This window comes from Chaetodon trifascialis, chromosome 16, assembly GCF_039877785.1.
Source record: "Chaetodon trifascialis isolate fChaTrf1 chromosome 16, fChaTrf1.hap1, whole genome shotgun sequence".
NCBI classification, from domain to species: domain Eukaryota; kingdom Metazoa; phylum Chordata; class Actinopteri; order Chaetodontiformes; family Chaetodontidae; genus Chaetodon; species Chaetodon trifascialis.
This window is the reverse complement of record NC_092071.1, coordinates 13577816-13602119: the sequence shown is the minus strand read 5'-3', so window position 1 is coordinate 13602119 and position 24304 is coordinate 13577816. Positions and strand designations below refer to the sequence as shown.

Below are 24304 nucleotides of genomic sequence, written 5' to 3'. Positions count from 1 at the left end.
TTGTAGTTTAGCTTCATTTCTGAGCTCATGTATTGTTAAAATATGTTGTTGGGTCTACCCTAAAATGTGTGTGTACATTTGTCAGTTCTGTCAGAGCCTCTACAGTTTGCTTTAAGTTTAAATAAATTAATATTTCAGTGACCACCTCCAAAAATCGTGAAGCCTCTAGGCTTACATTAGGTTTACTTTTGGGTTTTTTTCTCTATCAAATTAATTGAAACAGCTTCTTTTCAGTGTGTTTAATGGTGTCTCCTTGGATCCATACTTTTGACCTCTACCCCTGGCCTGTTTAGGCCAAGGAGAGCACTGTCAAGTTCTTACAATCGTGATGTTAGTTCAGTATGTACAGCACTTTCTTTCATTGTCCGTATGTCTCTGTAGAATCCAGTGCTTCACACAAATGTAAGAGAAATGGTAGGACATCCATGGACGACAGGCAGAAGGCTGGAGGGCTTGAACAGAAATGGGACTCTTTGTTTGTCTCTGGTCTGCAGTTGCCAAAGCTCAGTGAGGAAATTTGGATTTGCTTAATATGGTAAGTGTTGTACATTCCTTTGACAAATATGTAAAATATCAGACTTTATAATCCTTGCTTCCTGTGTGTAAAAGTATCAAAGCCCAAAGATGATGAGGACAGGGGAACGGGACATCTCACTGCTATTTTTAACAGTGATGTATTCGTTTTTTCAGAATCCCTAAACCTTGCATGAAACAGAACAGCAGCAAATAAAATCATTGACTGCATGGATGCAACGGAACCATTAAAAGGCAACAAAACAAAATAAGCAGAGACGGAGGAACACATCAGAGAAAAGTATCTACGAGGCTTTGCTATTTTTCTTTGAGTCAGACTTAAGCCGTCTTTGGAGTTTGTTGGAAGTCAATAATCTTCACTTACACTGTAGACACAATTTTGATACATATCAGTTTTTTTCTTTTTTTGTTTTCTTGTCAAGAAAACCATTGGTCATTGTTGCTGAATGTCAGCTCACATAGGTTATGTTCACACATACAGTGCTTTCATAAAACAAGCTTTAACAAGCTTACATGCAATTCTAAGGTATTCATGCATAGAATTTCTGTCTTTTTATCCGTTTGATGTAGTCTCTGGTGTTATTTATCACAAATATGATTGTGTTTTTCAAAGATAATGAAATGAAAGAAAAATAAACCCTCCCCATGACGTCAGTACATATGGCCAATCAGCGCCATGGGAACTCTCTCTCTCTCTTTCTCTCGCTTGATCGCCCTCTGTGCGTGTATGCGTGCGTCCGTGCGTGTGTGTCAACTAGTTGTTAGCTAGCGCTAGCAATGCAGTTAGCTAGCTTGTTGAAACATTTTAAGATAGGCACCGTTAATGCCAAGAAACAGCCGCCGTTCATCATGAGAGAGGACCTCTGTTCCCGCTGCATGTCTGTGTACCTTTAATGCCAAAGAGGATGAGGGACTTTCAGAGAACAATGATAAGTTAGCCAACGCCAACAAAAAGTGAAGCTACAGTTTTTGGACACTGGCGATTGCCTTGCTTGCTAGCATCCAGAGAGGGAAAGCTCTGAGATTTTGCAAGGACTGGATGCGGAAGAAGGATATGAGGCAAGCTGGACAGCTAATGCTAATTGTAAGCTATGCTGGTATCCCAAATGTGGAAAACATTTCACTGTGAGCACAATTATCAAATCTGTCGAGCTAACCTAAGCTAACATTAGCCGATGACGGACAACTTACATTCACATAGCGATTAGCGGTTAAGCTAAGTTGTTGTTACAGGCTGGCGTTACATTTACCCAGTTAACGATAGGGACATTATCCAGGTTCAAATGCTGATATATGCGGCCTAGCATTAGCCGGTACTAGCGTCAAGCAATCTAATGATGTTTACAGCTAACGTTTGTCAGCTCGTTTGTAGTAGTGTACTGCTGCTATCGATTATGTTTTCATATTCACCGAGGTGATTGAAGGTGGTGGTGATTGAACAGGTCGAATTTTACCGATCAGAAATGTATAGAGATATTCGGAAGCTAGGCTAAATTATCTGTTAGCTTGCTAGTGGCAATCAGAAAACTTAATCTAGCTGGTACAGCATTGGCCTGGACATGAAAACGGAGAGTTTTAAGCTCTGTCATCCTGTCTGAAATCGAAAAAATATATCAGCTTCGTTATGTAGCTTCCTTGTTGCTTTGGTTTGGTTAGGAGACATTTGCTGACAAACGTTACACTAATTTTAATCGTTGTACTGCGTGCCAGTGTCACCTTAAGTCATTTACACCTTTGTTTTTAATGAGCTGTTATAAGTATGCTACTACTGCACCGTAGTAGCTGATGAAATTATTATTACTGTAATCTAATGTGGTCCCCTTCAGCTTGTGATCTTTTGCTCAATTTAATTGTCATCCACTGGAAATCAAGAGGAAACTATGTAGTTTCATGATCATCATGTGGAATTTAAGGAAGTAAAGTAAAACAAACTAGAAATGTATTTTAAGGTGCTTCACAAGTGATTGGTGCATGTGGACAGCTGACAGAGTTCTATCACAACACCTGTGCTTATTTTGTGATTTTCAGTGTAAATCCATGAATAGACATTTGCCTAGCATTAATTTCCCCCCCACTGAATGTAATGTTTAAATGTAGCTTCGTTTAAGGAAACAAACCAGTTTTGATCTTTCTTACAGATGAATGTTTTTTCATACATTCAGTGGGTTACCAATGTGCCAAAAAGTCACTCTCCTGATTACACGACAAGGATTAGGCTAGAGTGTGGCAACGGCGGTGCAGGGAGAGAGCACATACTGGCACAAGAATATGCAAGGACTCTTGACCTCAACTGAAGTGTGTATATCCAAGACACAGAAGTATTGTCCTTGATGAAACAGTCTTGGTTAACCTGCCATCCCCAATGGAAGTGCCATCATAGACACAAGATACTGTGGCTCGAACTGCTGCACAGTTTCTTGAGCTACAGTCTTGGACGAAGCATTTCAGCTTTTGGTTGAGCCTGAAGGTGGAGATGGGTTCCCAGGCTCTTCAGATACTGCGGCAGGGTGTGTGGGCTTCACTCACAGGAGGCTGGTATGTGGACCCCCATCAGAGCACGTTTTCCAACTGCTTCCACCTCTACCTTTGGATATTCCTTCTGGCCTTCCCCTTTCTGCTATACATGGTAAGCACATTTTCGTGGCAGGTTGACTGCCACTACATCCAGACAAATGAAGGAACTACTAAATTCAGGCAAATGTTATCTAGCCAAATGTCTTCTGTTTGCCAGACACGACAGCTGCACAAGATATTTACACAGTGCATGGTTGACACATTAGGAGAAACCACAGCATTTCTTCATAATTAGTTGTCTGACAATGCAGACTGTGTGAGAGACTACAAAATGAAAGACCTGGTCCAATACTGCAGCTTTCACGAAATGAGGTGGTATTTAAAGGGAAACTGTTAACAGTCTTGATATAATGTGCATGCGAAACAGTGGTAAGCGAGGTAGGTTATATTTGGACCAGGAAGTCTGCACGATCCATTCACAACTGGCAGTGTGGGTAATAACTTCCATGTTTACCTCCTAGTTCAGATCCACATGAGTGTGTTAAACAATATAGGGAAACTATTGACTTTTTGCATTGTGTTGCATATTTGCTGCTGTCTTGTGGCTAATTTGTTTGAAAAAAAAAAAAAAAACCTAACCTAAAACAACCATTTAAATGGTGTTGGTGCCATGGTAATGTTTGAGTGCATTGAACACATCATTTCTACTGTCTTTGGTAAGAAATTCTCTTGTAGTACAGCTGTCTACATGCTTCCTCTTTGAGACAAACAGTGGGAATTTGCTTTCATTAGAATAAGTACAGACTCCGTTTGATGTCTTTTTTTCTTTTTTTAATCATTTTGCCAGCCAGCCAATATCAAATAATTCCTGATACTCATTCTTTGTTGTGGATTGCATTGTCTCATTTTCATATTTAGTCTCAGTTGCTGTCATTGTCTTATCACTCCCTCTCAGGCTCTTCCTGCTAGCTTGGTGGTAGCAGGCGTGTACTCTGCTGTGGTGGCCGTCTTTTTCACAGCCATTAAGGTGGTGAACTACCGGCTTCATGCTATGTTCGACCTCGGGGAGATTGTCGAGAAGAAGCAGGCCTCACTCACGGCTGAAGGGGCAAAGACGGATGAAGGAGATGAAGGGTCAGGTGCCCATGATGGGAATCAGCGCAGGTAAGAAGGTGTTTTCTGACAGATTCTGGAGAAAGGTTAAAAATTGCAATGCTGTGAAATGCTGAAACTATTACTTTTTAATTTTCTCTATGTGTAACTTCCTCACAGGGATAGTCATGTTGGTGTAGAAATGACTGTGTTTCGGAAGGTCAACTCAACACCCCCAGTGCGCTGTAGCTCTCAGCATTCGCTGTTTGGATTGAACCAGGTGTCGGTGAGGATTGCCATATTTTCGAGTAGCATGCCTTCATTGTTAATAAGTACATATACAGTATATATTTATTGATATAGGTTGACCCTGTGTGTTGAATTATTTTTAAATTATCCTTATTCTTCAGGAGTTCTTGCCCCAGCTGGAGGACACAGGGGCCACTAAGGGTGTGTATCTGTATTCTCTGTTTTTGTTCTGCATACCAGCATTGACAGGTTCATTTTAAACGATGGTGTATATGATGTTATATAATGTTAGCCTGTGTTTAATATGCACTGTTTTGCACTGCTTTTTTAGTGACATCTTTCCCTTTACCTCAGATATCAAAGAGCTAATGCGAGAACAAGGAAGCAATAATGTGATTGTTACGTCAGCTCACCGTGAGATCCTACGCCAGAGTTCCCAGGACACCATTAGTAAGTCTGCTACTATTCCATGACCAGAAATGAGCACAATACACACTGAACACCTAATCCTGCCTATATGGAAACAGCTCAGGCTCATGAGAAGCAGAATTCAAAACCTCTGCGTTAAAGTGCATTTCAGTCTGATTTTGCTCTTCCTTTCTGCACAGGGGCTCCCAGTGTGGTCCAGTCCTGCATTGCTGCTGCTCTGGGAGGGGATTTCCCTGGTCTTATGGGAATATCTGGAGTGTCAGCCGGATTTGGGGAACCTGGAGACTGCTTGTCTATCCCCCCCTCGCCATCCAGTCAAGAGGATGGAGGCGACAAAGAGCAGTTGCCGGAAGTGGAGGAGTTGCCAGAACAACTGTCTCAACACAGTCCCGAGGACAATGGGTTGGGGGCTTATTCTCCCCTTGGTCCCTCTGCTGAATCCGGGAGCCTGGGGGATACACCCCTTAGCCCCCTTATAAAGAGCAGCTTGAGTGAAGAGCTGAGTGAAAATCTCTTGGGTTTGGGCCTTGACCCTGTGGCGTTTGCACCTGGGACTGAGCACCCAGGCAGCCGCAGTGGGGTAGCACTAGCTGCCGGATCCACGGACAGCTGTTTCAGTGCAGGTGGAGCCACCACGGACCGTGAGACACTAAGCACTGTCAGCAGTTACCGCAGTGAAAAAACTGACTCCACTCAGCTGGAAAGTCCTTCATTCAGCCAGCCACGGCCTGCAGATGGACAGGCTTCTGCCTCAGCACCAGCGATGGGCTCTAACGTCCCTGGGCCCTCAGACGATCCAGCAGGTCAGGATGGCAGCGACACTGACAACCTGTCAGACAGCGTGCTGTTGCGCTCCCCTTCCAAAGAATTCTCCCTCAGCCAGGGGCTAGACAGGACACTTGTTGAAGGAGAGGATTTGCCCCCTGTACTCTGTGATATTGCACAGCCCCCTCCTCTCCAGAACTCTTCCCCTTCAAGCAGTGGCCACTCAGAGGCTTGTGATATAGACAGAAATGTCCAAGTTCCTCCTCTACCCCCACCTCGGCAGGCCAATTCAGTGCCCTCAGGGCTGGCCCTGGGTCTAGTGTGCTCTGAGCCTGCTTTGCCCATATCCTCTACCCCCTTTTTACTGCCTGACCAGCATGCTCTGCAAGCCCAGCAGGTCGTGCGCCCTAAAGACTTAAAGCTGCTGCGGGCCAGTGGCAGTAGTGTGGGGCACAGGCCAGGCCGAAGGAAAGCTCCACGACGACGAGCTGGAGCAGGAAGCAGTAGTTTTGACTGTGGCTCTTACAGGCGTCATCACAATCATAGGCAACATAGAGATTACATCCCAGTGCGCAACCGACTGGGCGCCAAGGCTTACAGTGAAAGTTTGTTTGAGGATTCCAGCGACGAGGACGATGGCAGCGACATGAGCGCTGGTTCTAGTCTGGGCTCTCAGCGCCGATACAGCTCAGACGATGATGACGATGACGATGACTCGAGTTCCTCTACCTCCTGCTACTCCCCGGACCTCGCTAACACTGGCATTACATCCCCACTCCCCCCTGCTGCTCAACTGCCCACTCCAAGGGAAGGGGATTTACCTGAAACTGCTGGCCCCTCACATTCTCGTGCTGCTCAGCGCTCTTCTAGCACAGCAAGTGCAAAAACCCATGCAAGAGTGCTAAGTATGGATGGGGCAGGTGGAGGCCAGAGCAACACAGCACCTCTGCCATCTACTCTGCTCACAATGCCCTCCACCTCCACCCCTGCACCTCGAACTCTGACCATCTCTAAGTCTGATCTGGAAGCCCGCACTATCCACACTGATGGCTTCACTGGAAGTCATCATCATCGGCTGGATTCTCTCGGAGGTTCTTGGACTGGCAACCAGATGGGCTGGAGGGCAGAAGAGCTGGTTGAAGAGGGAGCTGTAGGAGGAGGTGAGTTGGTGTAGCCTTTAGAATTGGTGTCCAGAATGTGTGTTCTTCCAGCTAATTAAGAAAAGTAAATCGTCCCAAATATCAATAGGACTGTAAATCATTTATGACCATAATAGAGTTTTATCTGGTATTTTAGTTCGTCTCCAACAAGTTAATACAAAAAAAGTCCCATACTTTGCAGCAGTAAAGTATTATGGGTAGCCAAAAAGGGTTGACCGTAGCCACTTGAGCTCATAGTGAAGCACTTCCGAACCATGTAGAATATCATCATTGTTGCAGACAAAATGTGGTTAAATTTGCTGAAGGTGTAAACAGTAATCATGTATGAAAGTTGCAGTCTAGCAGACCTTGACTCTGAACAGATTTAGTTGTAAAGAGTGTGATTAGCATCATGATCCTTTTTAAGGCTAATCTGAGTCATGAATATGAAAGTAAACATTTCATTGACTGACCTTAAATCAGTGCCAGCTTCAATATTTGTGACTCATCCTCGTAGTTTACAAACCACGAAAGAAATGGGAAGCAGATTTTAAGATGAGAAAACAGAGCTGCCTAGCCACTTCAATATTTTTCAGATATTATAATGTGTTGTCAACAGAGACATTTCCTGTGACATCAGGATGTGCACCCTTTGCAGTAGTTGCTTTTTTTTAGTCTGTAGTGGAAGAGACAGCTGCAGTGGCCTGGAGATTTTGGTCATTGCCAGTCAATTTAATGCAAGATGCCAGCAGGACCAAACATCTTTTTGTTACAAACAGCCCTGTTGTTATTGGCCAGAAGCTGCATTAATGCCTCACTGTGTAAACAGGGAAGTTGAAATGGTGACAGCCTTCAGAGGTGTGTTGTCTTTGGCAGATCTAAGGTGTTGCATTGCTGAACACTGGTACTGGGCAGCAAGCTTTGCTTTGTTGAAACAGAGAATCACTGGTGTTTCTCTACTGTCTTGGCCCCATTGCAGCACAGGTCACTGTGTCATTGCAACACACGAGTCATTGTACCCCTATAAAGTTATCCAAAGAAAGCATCTCGAAGGTAGTTGTGTTCCACAACCTTTTGTGAGCAGTGCCTGTCCAATTGTCTTAGCATGTGCTTCAAGAGTTTGAGGTGTTGCTGCTCAAGTAAGCAATAACTCCAAAACCTGTCAGCTTGTTTACAAGACAGAAAACATCACAATTTGTTGATTACTGCATTCATTGTCATAGGAACAGCTATCTTTGCTTTTCTTAAGTGTGGAATAATGAGTTCACAGCTTTGATAACCAATGCCTGACCACCAAACCTGGTTATGGAACATTTGTCTGTGGTGGAAAAAATGGACTTTATGCCTCTATTGTTGTTGTTGTGGTTGGTGTAGTAACACTGGTAATAATAATACCAAGCTTAAAATATCTTGGCTTTCGGAAGTGATTTTCTGACAGTTAAAAAAATAATTGGAAAAAGCTGCAAAATAAATGGAAAATAAAATAAATGACAACCACAGAAACAACAAAGCCCCTTGCAATATGTTGCTATGGCAACACACAAATTATGGCACACAGTGTAAAGTTAACAGAGGGATCTCACATTAACTGTATATTAGACCAGAATGATCCCCCATCAACCACAACAGCAAACACTAGAGTGGGGCTGGATGCGGTATTGATTCTCAAATCCAGAATCGATTTTTTTTTAGTTTGATTCTTGATGATTCATTTACAACAGATAAATACTCGTGTTGCATAAAGTGCTTCTCAGAATTTATCCTGAGAACTTACATTTCTTCCACATTCAGCAAGTGAGCAGCACTGTTGTTTCCTTAAATCAAAATAAGACGGTGAGTGAATGTGTGTCCAAAATTATTAAAAGTGACAGTACCCCAGATGTATTTAGCAGATTAAGTAACACTCAAGACGTGATTCTCAAATTTCAGGCCAGAATCAAAATACACTTGACATACAAGTATGAATTAATGAAGTGTTTAGTTAATCAATCTTGAATGAAATCAATAGAAATCATTAGACACATCAATGATTCTCTAACAAAAACTGGGCTATTCTTAAACTGTGTGAACAAAAGTGCATATATTCATGTCAGTGTTTCATGCAGTGTATTTCAGAGGAAATGAATACACTTCAAAGAAAAATATTGTGCTGCCACTAAGCAGTTTCCTGTGAATTCAAATCTTTTGTTAAGGTGCTTTTGCCACTAATTATTTAGGGTAATCATTCATTTGGCTTATTCTTTTGCACCACAGTTGGCCATCAGCACTGAGGTGTGATTAAGCTATATTCTTAATCTGAACATGGAAACAGAGAATTCATAGTTAAGCTTTATTCAGATCAGGATGCTTTGTTTGCATAACTGTTTCCTATATGCACACGTTACAATGGCAAAAAAAAATAAAAATAAAAAAATCCAGTGTTAGATATTGGTGTCCGTTTTTGATGCAGATGGTGCCTTGTACCGTGTATATTGACACTGTAATATAACCCATTGATGTAACTGATAACCCTTCTCCAGCCATGGCTCCAGAGGATGGGGGCAAACACGACTCAGTCAGCAGTGTTAAGAGGACCCAGGCCATCCGCAGGAGACACAATGCTGGGAGCAACCCTACACCGCCCCCGTCCACCATGGGATCCCCTCCCAGGTTAGCCGACTAAGTAGAGTAGATGCCTTGTCTCAGCTTTATTTGCCCCAACCTCTACCAAGTCTGCAGTAGTCAGAGTTGTCAACAGTTATAGAGTATTAAAGCTGTAAGAAATAGGAATTGTGCTTAAAAATGCCTCTGTGTTATAGGCAAAATATTTCTGGGGCTTTCTCATAAAATTATTATTCTCCGCAGGTCTTGGCGAAATGAATAATGAAACATTAATTAATTGAAACTATCACTCAGGGAACTTGCCAGCCTCAGCATCTGGACAGATGGAGTTTAGGCTTCACGCTGCTAAAGTGGCATTTTAAAGCCAGTGTTAGACAATGTTATTCTACGCGTTCTCTGTGTTTTTGTTCCCGTAGCCTTCAGGACCTCCAGCGGGCTCGAACATCCTCTCACTCGCGGACCCGCACCCTTCCCTCAGCCTTACAGTTTGCTTCCTCACTCCTACTGCCCCGCAGCGGCATCCATGAGGCCTCCACCTTCGACGACACATCAGAGGGGGCGGTGCACTATTTCTATGATGAGAGTGGTGAGTGTAGTTCAACGTTTTAGGAAATGGGCTCAGTTGTCCAAAGAGCAGTGTAGAAACTGAAGTGTAAAGCGACAAGTTGAGGCTTCATGGAGAGTTGTGTGCCAAACTATTTCTTGTCTGGGCGCAACCACTTCCTGGAAACTTGCTGTCACCATTAGGTTGCCAGGCAGCCAGTGGAGACTCCTTTGGACAGAGCCAGGCTAAGACTTCACCCCTGTGTCCAGTCTTAATGCTAAGCTAGGCTAACCATCTCAGCTTTTCTCAGACAGACCTGAGATGGGCATCGATCTTTTCAAATTGAAGCCCACTTCAAATTAAAATTCTCCTTGTCTCTTCCTCCTACGTTTGCAGGTTGCTCTGAAAATGTGGGCAAACCAAACGCACAAATGTATCATCTATTTGTTCTACGATTATTCACATGGAAAGTATCAGTCTCACTTTTCTTTTTGTTGTCTAACAGGAGTGAAGAGGTCCTACACATTTGGACCTGCTGGAGGCGGTTATGAGGATCCAGTTCAGTAAGTTATTAAGTTTTTATCACCAGATTTTCTTTTTTTCAAGACCATGAGATTTAATTAGCTGTTAGAAAGCCATGACGAGAAACTACAATTAATGCCATAAAATGTCACGCTTGCAGGGAGAGGGAGAGACAGTCCCAGTCCTCAAGCTTCACCTCCACTGAGGTCCAGGAAGGGGCACCAGTCCTGTCCATGCTCCAGCCCAGACCTGTGGTTTTACAGGGCATGCAGGTGCGCAGGGTGCCTCTGGAAATGCCTGAGGTTAGCAGTCTTTGATGTTTGATATTGCAGATAATTCCAGGAAGAAAGTCATGAAAATAAGCCCGGACTCTGTCTGCCTCAGAGGAAGCTATCACAGATTGGCCTTGTTGTTTCTCTTTCTGAATTTATCAACCGCCTCTCTCCTCGTCTGTAGTTCGATCTGGATCACGAGTCTCTACAAGAGTCCCAGGAAAACACTCTGATGATTGAAGAGAAAGCCAAACCCAAACAGTACTATCGCTTTTGGGTGCTGCCCGGGAAGTGGCTGAGGGTTCGATATGATCGATTGGCTCTTCTGGCCCTGTTGGACAGGTAAATCAAACTGTTGGAGTAGAGGAGAGATAATACTCTGTTTGGCTTCTTGTTCCTCCAGAACAAAGCAAAGCATTCTGTACTCTGTGGTCCCTAATATTGACTAATATTTAATGAATAATGCATGTCAGTGCATTTGAGCCATGGTGGGAAATGAACTTTTTAAAATGTGAACATCTACCAGCCACTTACAGATACTGTAAATGTTCAGATTCGCCAGCCAGCCAGCCAGCCAGCCAGCCAGCCAGCCAGCCACTCAATAATAAATCAATATTTTCTGTCTGAAGAGCCACTTTGATGTTTTACCAGCATTTCACTTGTTGGCTTGTGCTAGTTTTCCCACCCTGAGTTGAGCCAAGTAAAGTGAAACTGTGCTCTCTTGGCAACAAAATCCAGACTATATGTGCACATGTGCAACAGTCACATCGCAGGTGTATTAAAAAAAATGTTACATGTCCAGCTGGTATCATTTCATATAAATTATCTTCATAATAATGTGTTCAGTTATCACAAAGTTTGCCCAAATACCGATTTTTCTGCTTTTCGTTGACAGAAACCGTCGTGTGGGAGAGAACGTGTTCGCTGTGGTGCTGGCCAGTCTGGTGGCCTTCTTGGGGTTCCTGCTGCTGCTTCAGGGCTTTTTCAGGGACATCTGGGTCTTCCAGTTCTGCCTGGTCATTGCTAGCTGCCAGTACTCTTTACTGAAGGTACCTTACCTCTGGATTTCAGTAGCAAAACTCATCTCAGCTCTATGATTTTACTGCTCTTACTGCACATATTAATCACCCTTCCTGCACAACCAAAACATACAGCCTCTTTGTATGGAATATACAGTATGATATGAGCGTTTTGTAATGCAAAATGTATGTGAAACCTATGAAAATTTAATCTCCTGCCTCTTTGTTTTAGAGTGTACAGCCAGATGCAGCTTCTCCCATGCATGTGAGTACCGGTTTTACCTTTTATATGCTAAAATGTTCTCAAAGCTGATGCTAAAGCTATGCATATCATCTTGTTATTGTTGTGTAATTGTGGCCGGTCTTTTTGTCTGTTGTTCAACAGGGCCATAACTGGATCATAGTGTACAGTCGGCCGGTCTACTTCTGCTTGTGCTGTGTGATGATCTGGATCTTTGACCTGTCTGGGCGCTCTGGCAACCTGCAACCCTTCTCCCTCTATGGTGTCACCTTCTTCTCTGCACACTTCCTGCTCTGTGTCAGGGATATGCTCATTGGTCAGTTCTTAAGGTGTCCAGGTCACCACAACACTTCAGCAATGTCTGCATTTGATGTTGGAGTTGAAGTTGAATTTCCTTTTCCGTCCCACAGTGTTTGCCTTGTGTTTCCCGGTCATTTTCCTGTTTGGGTTGCTACCTCAGGTCAACACGTTTGTGATGTGTCTGCTGGAGCAGATTGACATGCACGTTTTTGGTGGGACTGGTAAGAACATGTCTACACAAACGGGATGATGATCTAACACTCTGTCAAGAAATTGGAAAAGTATTACTTTAGAAAGTGCATATGATCATTTGCATTTAGGTTCATCCTGATCTCTCTTGTTCCCTTGTTCCTTAGCCACTACCAGCCCTCTCTCGTCTCTGTTCAGCCTCATGCGCAGCATCTTGGTGGCTGCTCTGCTGTATGGATTTTGCCTGGGTGCGATCAATGTAAGTAGAACAGAGACACTCCTCATGAAAGTGTTCGAGATGAGAAGTGTATTTCTGATCAGAATCGATGTGGACAGTCCTTAATTGACAATATGTTGTTTTTTTTGTTTTGTTTGTGAACATTAGGCACCGTGGGGGGATGCCCATGTGCCAGTACTTTTCTCTGTGTTTTGTGGCCTGCTCCTGGCCTTATCCTACCACCTCAGTCGCCAAAGCAGCGATCCCACCATCCTGTGGTCAGTATTCTGTGTTTTACATTGCCGATAATGGTCTTGCTTTTGCCTTTACATCCATGACAGATTAACACACATGAAGAAACCTCAAGCCCAACATGAAATGCAGTATATTATTTTAAATACACTGCGTAGTGCCACGTTTATTTATTATTTAGAGCCAGACCTGTTTTTGTTATGTGTAATTATTTGGTTGAACAAATATTTTAATCAGCAGAGCCAATAAATCTGTTTTCTTCCACTTCATATGTTTAACTGCAGTAATTATTTGATGGGTGCAGCCAAAACACGAGTGACCTGCACACAGAAGTGTACCTGAACGCACCGTGTGTTGACATTTATGGTACACAGCAACTTTTTGTTTCTCCACTTACATCAGGTCACTGGTCCGGTCGAAGTTATTCCCAGAGTTGGAGAACCGAACACCAGAAGAGCCCCCTGTGGAGATCAAGGACCCTCTTCCAGAGAAGCTGCGTAACTCTGTGGTAAGGATCACGGCTCTCTTACCTGCGCAGACTGCAGTTATTTGATTTCACTGTGTCCGTAAATGTAACTCGCTGTCTCTTTGTAGAAAGAGATTCTTCATTCAGACCTCGTCATGTGTCCCCTCATGGCTGTGATTACCTTCGCCATCAGTGCCAGCACAGTTTTCATCGCCCTTCAAGTTAGTTGGAACAGGGTTTATGATCCTTCTGTTACAACACGTTTCTCAGAGAATTTTTGGGAGATTTTTCATGCTAATTTCCCTTCTTTTTTCCTGATCCACAGCCTGCTCTTAGCTTTGTCTTGTACATCCTGGCCGGAGTTGTAGGCTTCATTACACACTATCTCCTGCCTCAGCTCCGGAAGCAGCTGCCATGGTTCTGCCTGGCTCACCCCGTGCTCCGCTCCAGAGAGTACAGCCAGTTTGAGGTCCGAGGTGAGTGTGTGATTGCTCTTTTATCTTCATTCGCATGCAGAGAAACATGTGTGCCAAGGTATCTCTGAAATTATAACAAGAAAACCACCAATGCAGAAAAGCTGCATGGGGTTAATGAAAAACGGGAATATCTCTGAACAGAGTGCAACAGCAACAAACTAATTATTTTACACCGTTACACAGCTTCGTATTTCAAGTATCACAGGTAGTCTCCATAAATCAACGCTTCTACCCAGGTAGCTGTATTAAAACGAAAAGAACTACAGCAAAGCTTTATTTTATTGTCAAGCCGTTTTTGTCTAAATTAACATGATGGTGCGTCCTCCTGCTGTACATCTGCCCTCCAGATATCATGTCTCTTCTTGAGCAGTTCCATCTCCAGTGTTTGATAACAGCTAGGCATGTCAGAGGTACCCGTCCTGGCAAAAGATGTTTATCTTTTTCAGTTAGAATCATTTTCTGCCGTATTTCTATCACAGCCGTGAAGAGCTTTAGGGGCCACATGAGGGTACAAGCTGGTTTGGATAGTGGATCTCCACCACAAGTGTGTAAAATTGTTTTGCTCTCCCTTTGCCCCAGATGCTGCTCAGTTGATGTGGTTTGAGAAGCTGTATGCGTGGCTTCAGTGCGTGGAGAAATATTTCATCTATCCGGCTGTGGTGCTTAACTCCCTCACGACTGAAGCTCGAACTGTGGGCCAGAACCACAAAGAGCTGGACATCTAGTAAGGCTTTCCTCATTCTGTCTCCAAACTGTTTCACATCCATATATTCTACTGCTCTCCATCTCTGTCCCCGGGGATGTGTGCTGTTGGCCGTGTGTGTTGGAACCATTGGACATAAAATTAATAGGCATGCTCTACCAGCCCCAGGTGTATTACTTACTGCAGGCTGTGGCTTGGAAGCACGAGATACATGAAATTTACTCTCTCAGTCATTTCCCTTGTTTTTGTAGACCAGCCAGTCCTTACGGTAGTCTATGTAAATGTGAAGTTGTTCAGTTAAGCTGTAGTACACGCAGGCAGCCGCTTATATTTGGGTTTGGAGGTGTCATGTCATCCTTCGTGTGTCAGTGATTTCCTCTCTGTCTCCTTCCCGTCCAGCAGCCGAGCTCTCTTCATCTCAGTAGCAGGCATGAAGTTGCTGCGGTCGTCCTTCTGTGCCCCGTCGCAGCAGTACGTCACGCTGTGCTTCACCACGCTCTTCTTCCACTTCGACTATCCACACTTCTCAGAGACCTTCCTAATCGACTACTACTTCATGTCCATCCTCTTCAGCAAGGTTAGGACGCACACCCTGTCATCTCAGGATTTTGATCAGGAATAATATCAAATAATAAAATTTTATTGTACTTGAGTAGCAGTTTATTGTGCAGCTGAATGTTACAGAGTAACTTAACACGAGGTTGAAAAGCTGAATTTGCCCTCTGGTTGATGCTGGGTGTGATCAGATGTTTGCTCTGTTGCAACTGTAACTACTTCCAACAGCGATGTCACGCGCTCATGAAGTACACCTGAGCAGTTAATCAGGTGGTTTTAAGTTACTGTTTAATCTGTCGAATCAAAGGTGTCAGTGCAGTCATGTGAATGCAGGTGATGTGTGTTTTTAATGCATTTGCCTTCTTCAGATGTGGGACCTGCTGTACAAACTGCGCTTTGTGCTGACCTACATCGCCCCCTGGCAGATCACTTGGGGCTCAGCCTTCCACGCCTTCGCCCAGCCCTTTGCCGTGCCCCGTATCCTTCAGTGCGTTATCGTAGAGATGTGACTGTTATTGTGTTATGCATTTCCAGAATAAGCTACCAGGGCTCTGCATGTTATGAGTGACCTTCCATCATTTCTGTTTTTTCTTCATGACATATCCTTAACTCCTGTTCCTGCAGACTCTGCTGTTCTTTTTGTCCAGGCCATCTTTTCTGCCATCTTCTCCACACCTCTCAATCCTGTCCTTGGCAGTGCTGTGTTTGTCACTTCGTACACCAGACCTGTAAAATTCTGGGAGCGAGACTACAAGTATGTGCTTGGGGGAAAAAAACGTTACACATCTGTACACAGTCCAAATCGGATGTATTTCCATTCAGTTCTCATGCGAGTTTATCATGTTTGCAGCACCAAGCGAGTCGATCATTCCAACACCAGGCTTGCCACTCAGTTAGACCGCAACCCAGGTACGCCACAACAGTCCCTCACCATCTAATTATCTCTCTGACTCGTCTTATTTTTGCTCTGTTGCTATGGTGATGGTCTTTTCTTACAGGTGCCGACGACAACAATCTGAACTCGATCTTCTACGAGCACCTGACGCGCTCGCTGCAGCACAGCCTGTGTGGAGACCTGCTGCTCGGCCGCTGGGGCAACTACACCACAGGCGACTGCTTCATCCTCGCCTCGGACTACCTCAACGCCCTGGTGCACATCATCGAGATCGGCAACGGCCTGGTCACCTTCCAGCTGAGGGGTCTAGAGTTCAGAGGTCAGCAGCATGGCGGTGATGGCTGCCGGTGTTTGTAGCTTGTAGAATGAGCTCAGTTCTAGTTGCTGCTGGTTTGATCGTATCACTTGTGTGTCTGTCAAGTGGTTTCATGGATTCATTTTTATTTATAGAGATCAAGCTGTTATAGCTCAGTCACATCTATTCTTGTAGAAAGTTGCAGCTCACATCCGCATTTTTTGAATGGCTCTGCTCATCTGTTCCCGTATTTATTTATTTTGATGTGATGTTACTTTTTGTGGCAGCTCTTATAGTATATTTTTATTCTTCTGAATAAAACATCAGTTTCATTGTTTCAGGTTTATATTAAGGGAACGCATGTTTTTCCTCTTTCTGCTATTTATCCATATAAATTGCTATGGTGAGAGTTCTGGAGATACTGGCTGTGGAGATTCGTCTTAATAGCATTGTGTCTTTCCAGAATTCATGAACTAACCAACCACATGGACGAGAGGGTCATGGTCATGACAGTGCGGGATGTAAACATTAATGGCATCCTCCTCAGCTGAGCTGTAACGTTAGCTAGCAGTATCGGTTAGCTCATGTCAGACCAGGGTTAGGAGACAAACTTGCTAGTAAAGCAGGCCTGTATGATCTAAATTTAAAAAGTCTATTTTATCCTAAAATTAGGTAATTTCATTCACCCAGAGAGAATGTTTATCCCTCTCATCTTTTTAATTAGTCCAATGAAATTCTGTTTTTTATTCATGTTAAATGTAAATTTACTTTACAAGGAAAGGTCTTTGTTTGTGCCTCTCTGATCTCCGGCTTCACATCTGTCCAGGTACCTACTGTCAGCAGAGGGAGGTGGAGGCCATCACCGAGGGGGTGGAGGAGGACGAGGGCTGCTGCTGCTGCGAACCTGGTCACCTCCCCCACATGTTGTCATTCAACGCTGCCTTCGGACAGCGCTGGCTGGCCTGGGAGGTGGCCGCCACCAAGTACGTGTTAGAGGGCTACAGCATCAGCGACAACAACGCAGCCTCCATGTTGCAAGTATTTGACCTCCGTAAGATCCTCATCACATACTACGTCAAGGTAAGCCAAAGATGTTCCTGTGTTTGTGCACTTGGTCTGCAGGTGTCTGTTTGCACGTCCTCTTGCAATATTAAGTGTATTGAAGTGATCTTGATGTTGAATAATTTGGTTGACGCCAACAGAGCATCATCTACTATGTGAGTCGATCCTCTAAGCTGGAAGAGTGGCTGACCAATGAGACGATTCAGGAGGCTCTGCGGCCTTGTCTCGGGCCCAACTACGTAGACAGTGACCCCACCTTCAACCTGAACATCGATGAGGACTACGACCACAGGGCCTCCGGCATTACCCCTTCCTCTTTCTGCATGGTCTACCTGGACTGGATTCAGTATTGCAACAGCAGGCGTCAGACGGTTAGACCAACCACAACATTAACACTAAAAATGAGTCTTAGTTATGTAAAAAAAAATAGAAAAACACCTTTAATAACAATTCTTAATTTCCATTTTTAACATTGAGAGATCTGAACCAGTATCCAAAACTTCCTCCTGGTCCAACCTGTGTTTGTCTGTAGAATCAAAAGCGCAACATTTCATCTTAACTTCTGTATTGTGTTGCAGCCGGTGACTTGTGAAAGAGACTCTCCACTTGTCAACCTCTGTTTTGGGCTGTGCATTCTGGGGAGAAGAGCTCTGGGCACAGCCTCTCACAGCATGTCTGCGAGGTAAGACCACCGGGCCGTGCCACCGCGTCTCTCAGTGCGGCTGCTACCGCCTGTCTCTACCCATATATGTCCCAGCAACATGCAAGACTGATTCTTGTTTTCCTGTTTGACAGCTTGGAGCCGTTTCTCTATGGCCTCCATGCACTCTTCAAGGGAGACTTTCGCATCACGTCTCCCAGGGATGAATGGGTGTTTGCAGATATGGACCTGCTGAATCGAGTCGTGGCACCGGGAGTGCGGATGTCCCTCAAATTGCATCAGGTAGCATTTCTCAGAGAAGAAGAAAACAGGCCCCGAGGTTAGAATAATGACATGTTTTTGTTGTTTTTTTAACTGAAACTGCCATCTGCGTTTCCGTCCAGGACCACTTCACATCTCCAGATGAGTACGAGGATCCAATGGTGCTGTATGACGCCATCACTGCCAACGAGGAGAAGATGTTGATATCTCACGAGGGTGACCCCGTGTGGCGCAGTGCTATTCTAGCAAACATGCCTTCGCTGCTGGCGTTGCGCCACATCATGGACGACGGCAGCGACGAGTACAAGATCATCATGCTTAACAAGAGGTTCCTCAGCTTCAGAGTCATCAAGGTTACTGCTCTTCCTGTTTATCACCTGCTGTTATCGCTTGTCGCTTGGCTTGTTTAATTTGTTGATTTGGTTGATGGAATTGATGCCCACACCCAGATATGCTGCTTATCTGAAGCCTTTCCACCTTTGTGCTGCCCCCTGCAGGTGAACAGAGAGTGTGTGCGTGGGCTGTGGGCAGGGCAGCAGCAGGAGCTGGTTTTCCTGCGCAATCGCAACCCAGAGCGCGGCAGCATTCAAAACGCCAAACAGGCCCTGAGGAATATGATTAATTCCTCATGCGACCAGCCCATTGGCTACCCCATCTATGTGTCCCCCCTCACCACCTCGTACGCCGGGGGGCACATCCAGCTCAGGTCTGTGTGGGGAGGTCCCGTCAGCCCACACAACATCTACACCTGGCTCATCAGCAGCTGGGACAGGTGCGTGACCTAAATTTCATGTGTCCAATGCACACACAGACACACAAGCAGTCTGAGCGTCTTCACCCTTATTTTATGTCTCTGCAGGTTACAGAAGGGCTGTGGCGCCGGCTGTAACAGCGGAGGGAACATTGAGGACTCGGACTGTGGAGGCGGCTCCACCTCAATCTCCACCAACCCAGCCGTTCACACCACCCAGAGTACGCCAGCCTCCAGCCTCCCCCAGCCACACATCACCACTGTCCAACCCTCCATGGGTAAGAAGCGAAACTGCTTCCCTCTGCCTGCAGTCCTTCCTGCCAAGGCTGAGGGTCGAGGGCGCCTGACGCTGAGATGTTTTCTTGATCAAGTAAAAATGACTAGATCAAATGTCTTTTCTTGCATTTCAGGCACAGACAACCCCGTTGGTCCAACCCAGAACTGGCCTCACCACCCCCAGCCTCTCCCATTAGCTCTACTCAGCCAATCAGAGGGCAGGATGGAGGCAGGACTGCTCACATCCCTGCAGCGTACATCCTCCATCCAGGGGCTCCTGGGCCAGCAGCTGTCCAGCTCCCAGCTCTCCTTCAGCGGCTCTGTTGCGCCACCTCCTCTGCCAGGACCAGAGCGCTTCTGCCCGGCGAGCCTCCTGGAGAACTCGGGGCACAGAGCGGGCCAGCGGGCTGGCCTCAGCCAGGGCGGAGGACCACACTATGAGAGCCACTTCGGCAAGTGGAGTTTTTCAGGCAGGAAGGGCTTTAACGGACCAGCTGCAGTGGAGGGGGAAGGAGGAACAGTACAGACCATACGCACACAGGTGAGGAGGCTGATGCTCTGTTTGCTGGTCACTCATACCTAAGAGTTATGTCCAACATGGCCAGTGCACAACTATGAGGACAACTGTATCTCCATACTGTCTTCAATCCAAGTTCAGCTGATCTGTTGGTCTGTAAATTTCAGCTCCGTCCCAAACCTGAGCTCCTTTGATCAAGAAACAAATATAGTCTGGCTCATTTATTCAGAGCCCATTCTGTTATGTCAAAACTCTGCTTTTGGGCAACAAAGAGAATCCAACTTCACAGCAAAAAGAGGCGTCTCTGTGATGTAGCACTGCAAAGATCAGTCAATCTATAGAACATCTTTAGAATCTGTTGATCATTTTGAGTCTCTCTCCTTTTTGCATAAGAAAAAATTGCCTTCATTTTCTGGCTCCACTTCTCAAATTTGAATATTTAGAGTGTAAAATGGGCTCCGATGGGCATTTTATGCCGTTGGCTGACATTTTTAGATCCAGTAATCGAGAAAGTAATGGTCAGATTAATCAGTAATGAAAATAATCATTAGTCGCAGCCCCTGCTACCTTTGCTATGTTTTATTAGCACAATTTTGAATATGTTTAAATATGAACAAGGGCTGAACATTAACATTATGAATGTGTGAGCTGTGAGTGAATAATTACGCTCTCGCTGTAGAGGAATACAAACAGGAAGTGGGCCACAACTTAACGATGTTTTGTTAAATTATGATCAGAATTGCTCAGTGGATAACCAAGCCCTCGCTGTACCTGCGTGAACTACACTTCGCTTGATTTGCCTTTGTTTGGACCCTGATATCGCTGCTCGTTCCAGTGTGCTGTTGTTGTTTGAAGCAACATTAAGGAGCTTTTCTTTGACTGTTCAGTCTGCAGAGACGTGCTGGTGATGCATAAATACACAAATCAACCAGGGTGTTTTCAGAGGTCTGACATGTTTTTCAAAGGCGGTGCAGATTTTCTGGGATGAAACATTTAAAAATACATAATCCCGTCTCATCTTTTACAGCCTGCTCCTCCTGCGCCCCTACAAGAGGCCAGTCTGACACAAGATCCTCTGGGAGCCACCCAGGCAATGGATCCAACCCTGCTGACGGCAGGGGACCCCCCCACCCCCCGAGAGGAAACCACAGAGCTGCCTTTACTTGAGCACCTGCGCTGAGTCTGCACTGGGAGACCCCGAGTGACATTCTCTGCAGTGAAAGCACACCGCAGTCGACTCTGGACCGGGCCCAGCCCGCCCAGGTCAGACTCATTCCAGCCTTCGGGACTCATTCCATCAACCTCCGTTCAACTAATTCAGTGCAACTGCGATTTCCTCTGATGGCCCACTGCAGCACTGGATGGATTTGGTCACACACACATCACCCCTCTCCTTCTCAGCCAAAGGAGTTCAACATCTGATAGCATGTGGAGCTAAAATCACAAAATGATTTCCGCCAACCTGCGTATTCCAAAGTCCGCTTTCATCACGACTCGCAAGGCCTGATGATATACTCGTTCTTCTCTTTTTTTCTGACAAAGGCACTCGGTGTCTCTATGGACAACCATTTGGTTGGAACAGTAGTGACAGGCCAGAAAGGCCAGTGCAATTATAAGGGATATTTTGCTTGAGGATTGATTATTTTTCTATACTGGAGAATAGAGCATCGCCTCGGACTTTCTCTCACTTGACATCTGCAGCAGCAGTGTTTTTGTTTTGTTTTTACATAACCAATTAAAAGAAAAAAAAGATCTTACAGTAAGTTGCTGTATGCGAAGGTGAAGGATATGTGGAAACCATGATAAGCCTTGTTTTGTTTTTCCCCACTTGACCACGCTCACTGGACCCACAGTCATGTGTCAAACAATATTTAATAGTACATATTGGCCAGTTTCAGGCCTCCACGTCTTCTTCTTCTTCTTCTTCTTCTTCCCTGCACATTTTACATATTCAACAAGAAAAAAACAACACATCCCCACCAAAATTGTCATCTTTGTCCTCTGGCCTGTTTCCTGCAGAGGTGCCTGACAACATCAACACTCAACAGTTCTGTCTTGGAGCAAGTTTCAGGGAAAAAAAACAAAACAAAAGTCCCTTCCATCCCAGCCAACATGTGGTGCTTTTACCGCTAGTTTACAGTCTATTTAGGCCTGGACACCAGTCCTGAATCTGACTTAGCAACACGGAGCTGTAGGATGACTTTGGACAGAGCTGGTGCCCATGGATCAGGATCAATCTGTGAAAATTGTGTTGATCACAAACCTTCAAACTGGGAGTGTCAGAAACTTCAAGGTGTTTTTTTTTGTTGTCGTTGTTGTTTTTACTTTACTTGAAGAAGCGCGAGTTCCTCAGTGTTTAAGGGCCGCTGAGTTTGTTTTCTTTGGATGGCCGATCAATGACGCCCTCTCTGATCAGATCCACTCAGCTCATGACTCTCAATAGCAGGGACCCAGGCTGCTTCGTGTTGGGGGGGGCTCTGTTTTCTTCGCCTGCAGTATGGCGCCTCCCGTTACTATACTACTGCTTCTCTATCTCCTGCTACTACTAATATACCCACTACTACTGCTGTTCCTACAACAGTTAAATCCAGCGTTTTAGTTGGAAATAAAGTTGAATAAATACTGAAAGCAAAGGTGGAATATTTATTTGATTAATATTGTCTTACAGATATCTTTTTACGGGACTTGTCAACATGGTGTGCTGATGTATTGAATTGGAAATCGGCCTTCTGTCAACTGTACCACCACCGCCGCCGCCCCCCCACCACCCCCACCCCTCCCTCAATTTGTTTCATTTGTATCATCTCACCAATGGCTGTCTTTTTTTCTTTTTTTTTTTGTTAGGTGTGTAACATAACTGGAAGTATTCCTGAGAAGTCACTTTAAGTTGGTTTCTTTCCCACTCTTGCACTCTTTTTGTTCCACCACTGTGAAACTCATGCAACACGAAAAAAAAAGGAAGCTGGCATTTTGGACAAATTCGGCCCCAAACGTTTCCCCCTTCCCTGCCCGCTCGTCCGCGGCGGTTGAATGACTCTGAAGTAACCTAATCGTCCTAGCAGAAGACTGCCTGGTGTGCTAATTTTCTCACCGAATTATCTCTCCGGAGCAGCGTTCCCCTGTAGGAAACTTGAAAGCAGGCCAGCGTTCTCAGGGTCTAAAACGGGAAAGAAATTGACTTCTTCTGCGGGAAGACTTTTTGGCCAAAGGGAGAAACTGAAAGGGGGATTTAAAAAAAAAAAAAAAGTCTCAGAGTTATGAGGCAGGTCGAGTAGTGGGATCACACTGACAGGACACAAGATGCCCCCCTCGCAGTGTTTCCCTCTCTGTGGGTTAAAACGTGTTCCGCACTCTGCATGCTGTCTAAGCCACGTGTTTGTTTCATCACTTTTCCCCCCCCTGCTTTCAGCTCCTGACAGCATGTGAACAAGGGACACACCTTACAAACCTTTCTCGTTGTCGCAGTCTCCTTTTTCAAATAATCTCTTCAGCGGCTCCCAGATGCTCGTCCGTCTCGGCCGCGGAGAAGCTACGACCGGCGAGAAGCGCGTCAGTATCCCTCAAAACGCGTCAGTAACTCCCTCGACTCAGGAAAAACAGAGACTTTCTGATCAGTGCTGTTTTCTGTTTTTCTTTTCTTCCTCATTCATCTTGTCCAAAGCAACAGGGAGCGTTTTGTTTTCATTGCTGGGAGTTGAGGAAAGCACAAGTTCACGGACAGACCTGGGCGTCAATAAAAAGGGATTTCCTAATCTCTGAAATTATGTACAGCATGTTTGGTATATAAATATATATTTAAAATATAAATCTATTTTATTATTATTGGATTTTGGGTTCTTTTGCATTTAGGACACTATGTTGAGGTTTAGGGGAGGGACTCTTGTGTTTACCCATCAGAGGGGAGAGCTGAGTGGAGAGGAACTCTTCACGTTGAAATGTGCAGTTTGGGAAGAATCAATTAGTACTTCTTTTGCACAAAATGTATCATACACCATCCCACTTTGTTTATCATTTTCTTTTTTTTTTTTTAGTTACTTTGGGAGAGGGGTCTTTTATTTAAGAACTTTTAAGTCGATGTTCAATGTTCTGTACAGTTTTTTATGTGATTTTTTTTTTTTTTTTTCTCCTATTTAAATTAAAGGTTTTTGTGTCTTTGTTTGCAAATCAGCTGCTGTGAGTGTTTTCATTTTCCCTTTTTTTACTCTGCTGGCTTTTTCCGAGGGAGTCTGGAGAATTTGGCTTCATTTCTGTTCATTTTGAAACCTTAAAAATGATTTTTTTTTTTTTTTTTTTTTTTTTTTTTTTTTTAAATTTAAACATCCAGCAGAATTGCTGCAGTTCCTTGTTCTCTTCAGTCAAACAATCCAGTCGTAATATGCTGTGGATCAGCTAACTTGCAGTCTCATAAGTAATTAACCCTTTTAACCTTTCAGTCAGTGTGCAGTAATTATGCTGCAAATGTAACAGTTGATATAAACGATTGGCCGTATTTGTTCAATGTTTTCCT

General features: G+C 44.6%; 1 protein-coding gene across 3 annotated transcripts; it reads left to right on the top strand.

Moving 5' to 3' along the window:
- Window positions 1-1288: 1288 nt before the first annotated feature.
- LOC139345104 (pecanex-like protein 3) lies at window positions 1289-23072 on the top strand. 3 transcript variants are annotated; one of them, XM_070983589.1, is made up of 36 exons: window positions 1289-1618; window positions 2673-3160; window positions 4004-4212; window positions 4321-4426; window positions 4551-4590; window positions 4744-4839; window positions 4998-6743; window positions 9242-9371; window positions 9740-9909; window positions 10373-10430; window positions 10550-10661; window positions 10846-11003; window positions 11557-11710; window positions 11913-11945; window positions 12066-12237; window positions 12332-12442; window positions 12578-12669; window positions 12796-12905; window positions 13282-13387; window positions 13474-13566; window positions 13671-13821; window positions 14401-14545; window positions 14924-15101; window positions 15448-15556; window positions 15704-15833; window positions 15930-15988; window positions 16078-16293; window positions 17096-17349; window positions 17472-17702; window positions 17910-18013; window positions 18127-18274; window positions 18376-18606; window positions 18751-19025; window positions 19113-19282; window positions 19415-19821; window positions 20825-23072. In XM_070983589.1, exons 2-36 carry the CDS (start codon window positions 3008-3010, stop codon window positions 20975-20977), a joined length of 6810 nt encoding a protein of 2269 aa, XP_070839690.1. In that variant the 5' UTR covers window positions 1289-1618; window positions 2673-3007; the 3' UTR covers window positions 20978-23072. The 3 variants fall into 3 exon arrangements, with proteins under 3 accessions (XP_070839690.1, XP_070839689.1, XP_070839688.1); XM_070983588.1 differs by having other exon boundaries at window positions 10550-10691; window positions 14927-15101; XM_070983587.1 differs by having other exon boundaries at window positions 10550-10691.
- The last annotated feature ends 1232 nt before the right edge of the window (window positions 23073-24304 follow it).

What these genes read in the sequence shown, in the direction of transcription:
- LOC139345104 (XM_070983587.1), top strand. Translation starts at nt 3,008, where the DNA reads ATGGGTTCCCAGGCTCTTCAGATACTGCGGCAGGGTGTGTGGGCTTCA. An exon ending in GAGGGGTCTAGAGTTCAGAG is followed by an intron (nt 16,294 to 17,095) that starts GTCAGCAGCATG and finishes ACATCTGTCCAG; the next exon opens with GTACCTACTGTCAGCAGAGG. An exon ending in TCTCACAGCATGTCTGCGAG is followed by an intron (nt 18,014 to 18,126) that starts GTAAGACCACCG and finishes CCTGTTTGACAG; the next exon opens with CTTGGAGCCGTTTCTCTATG.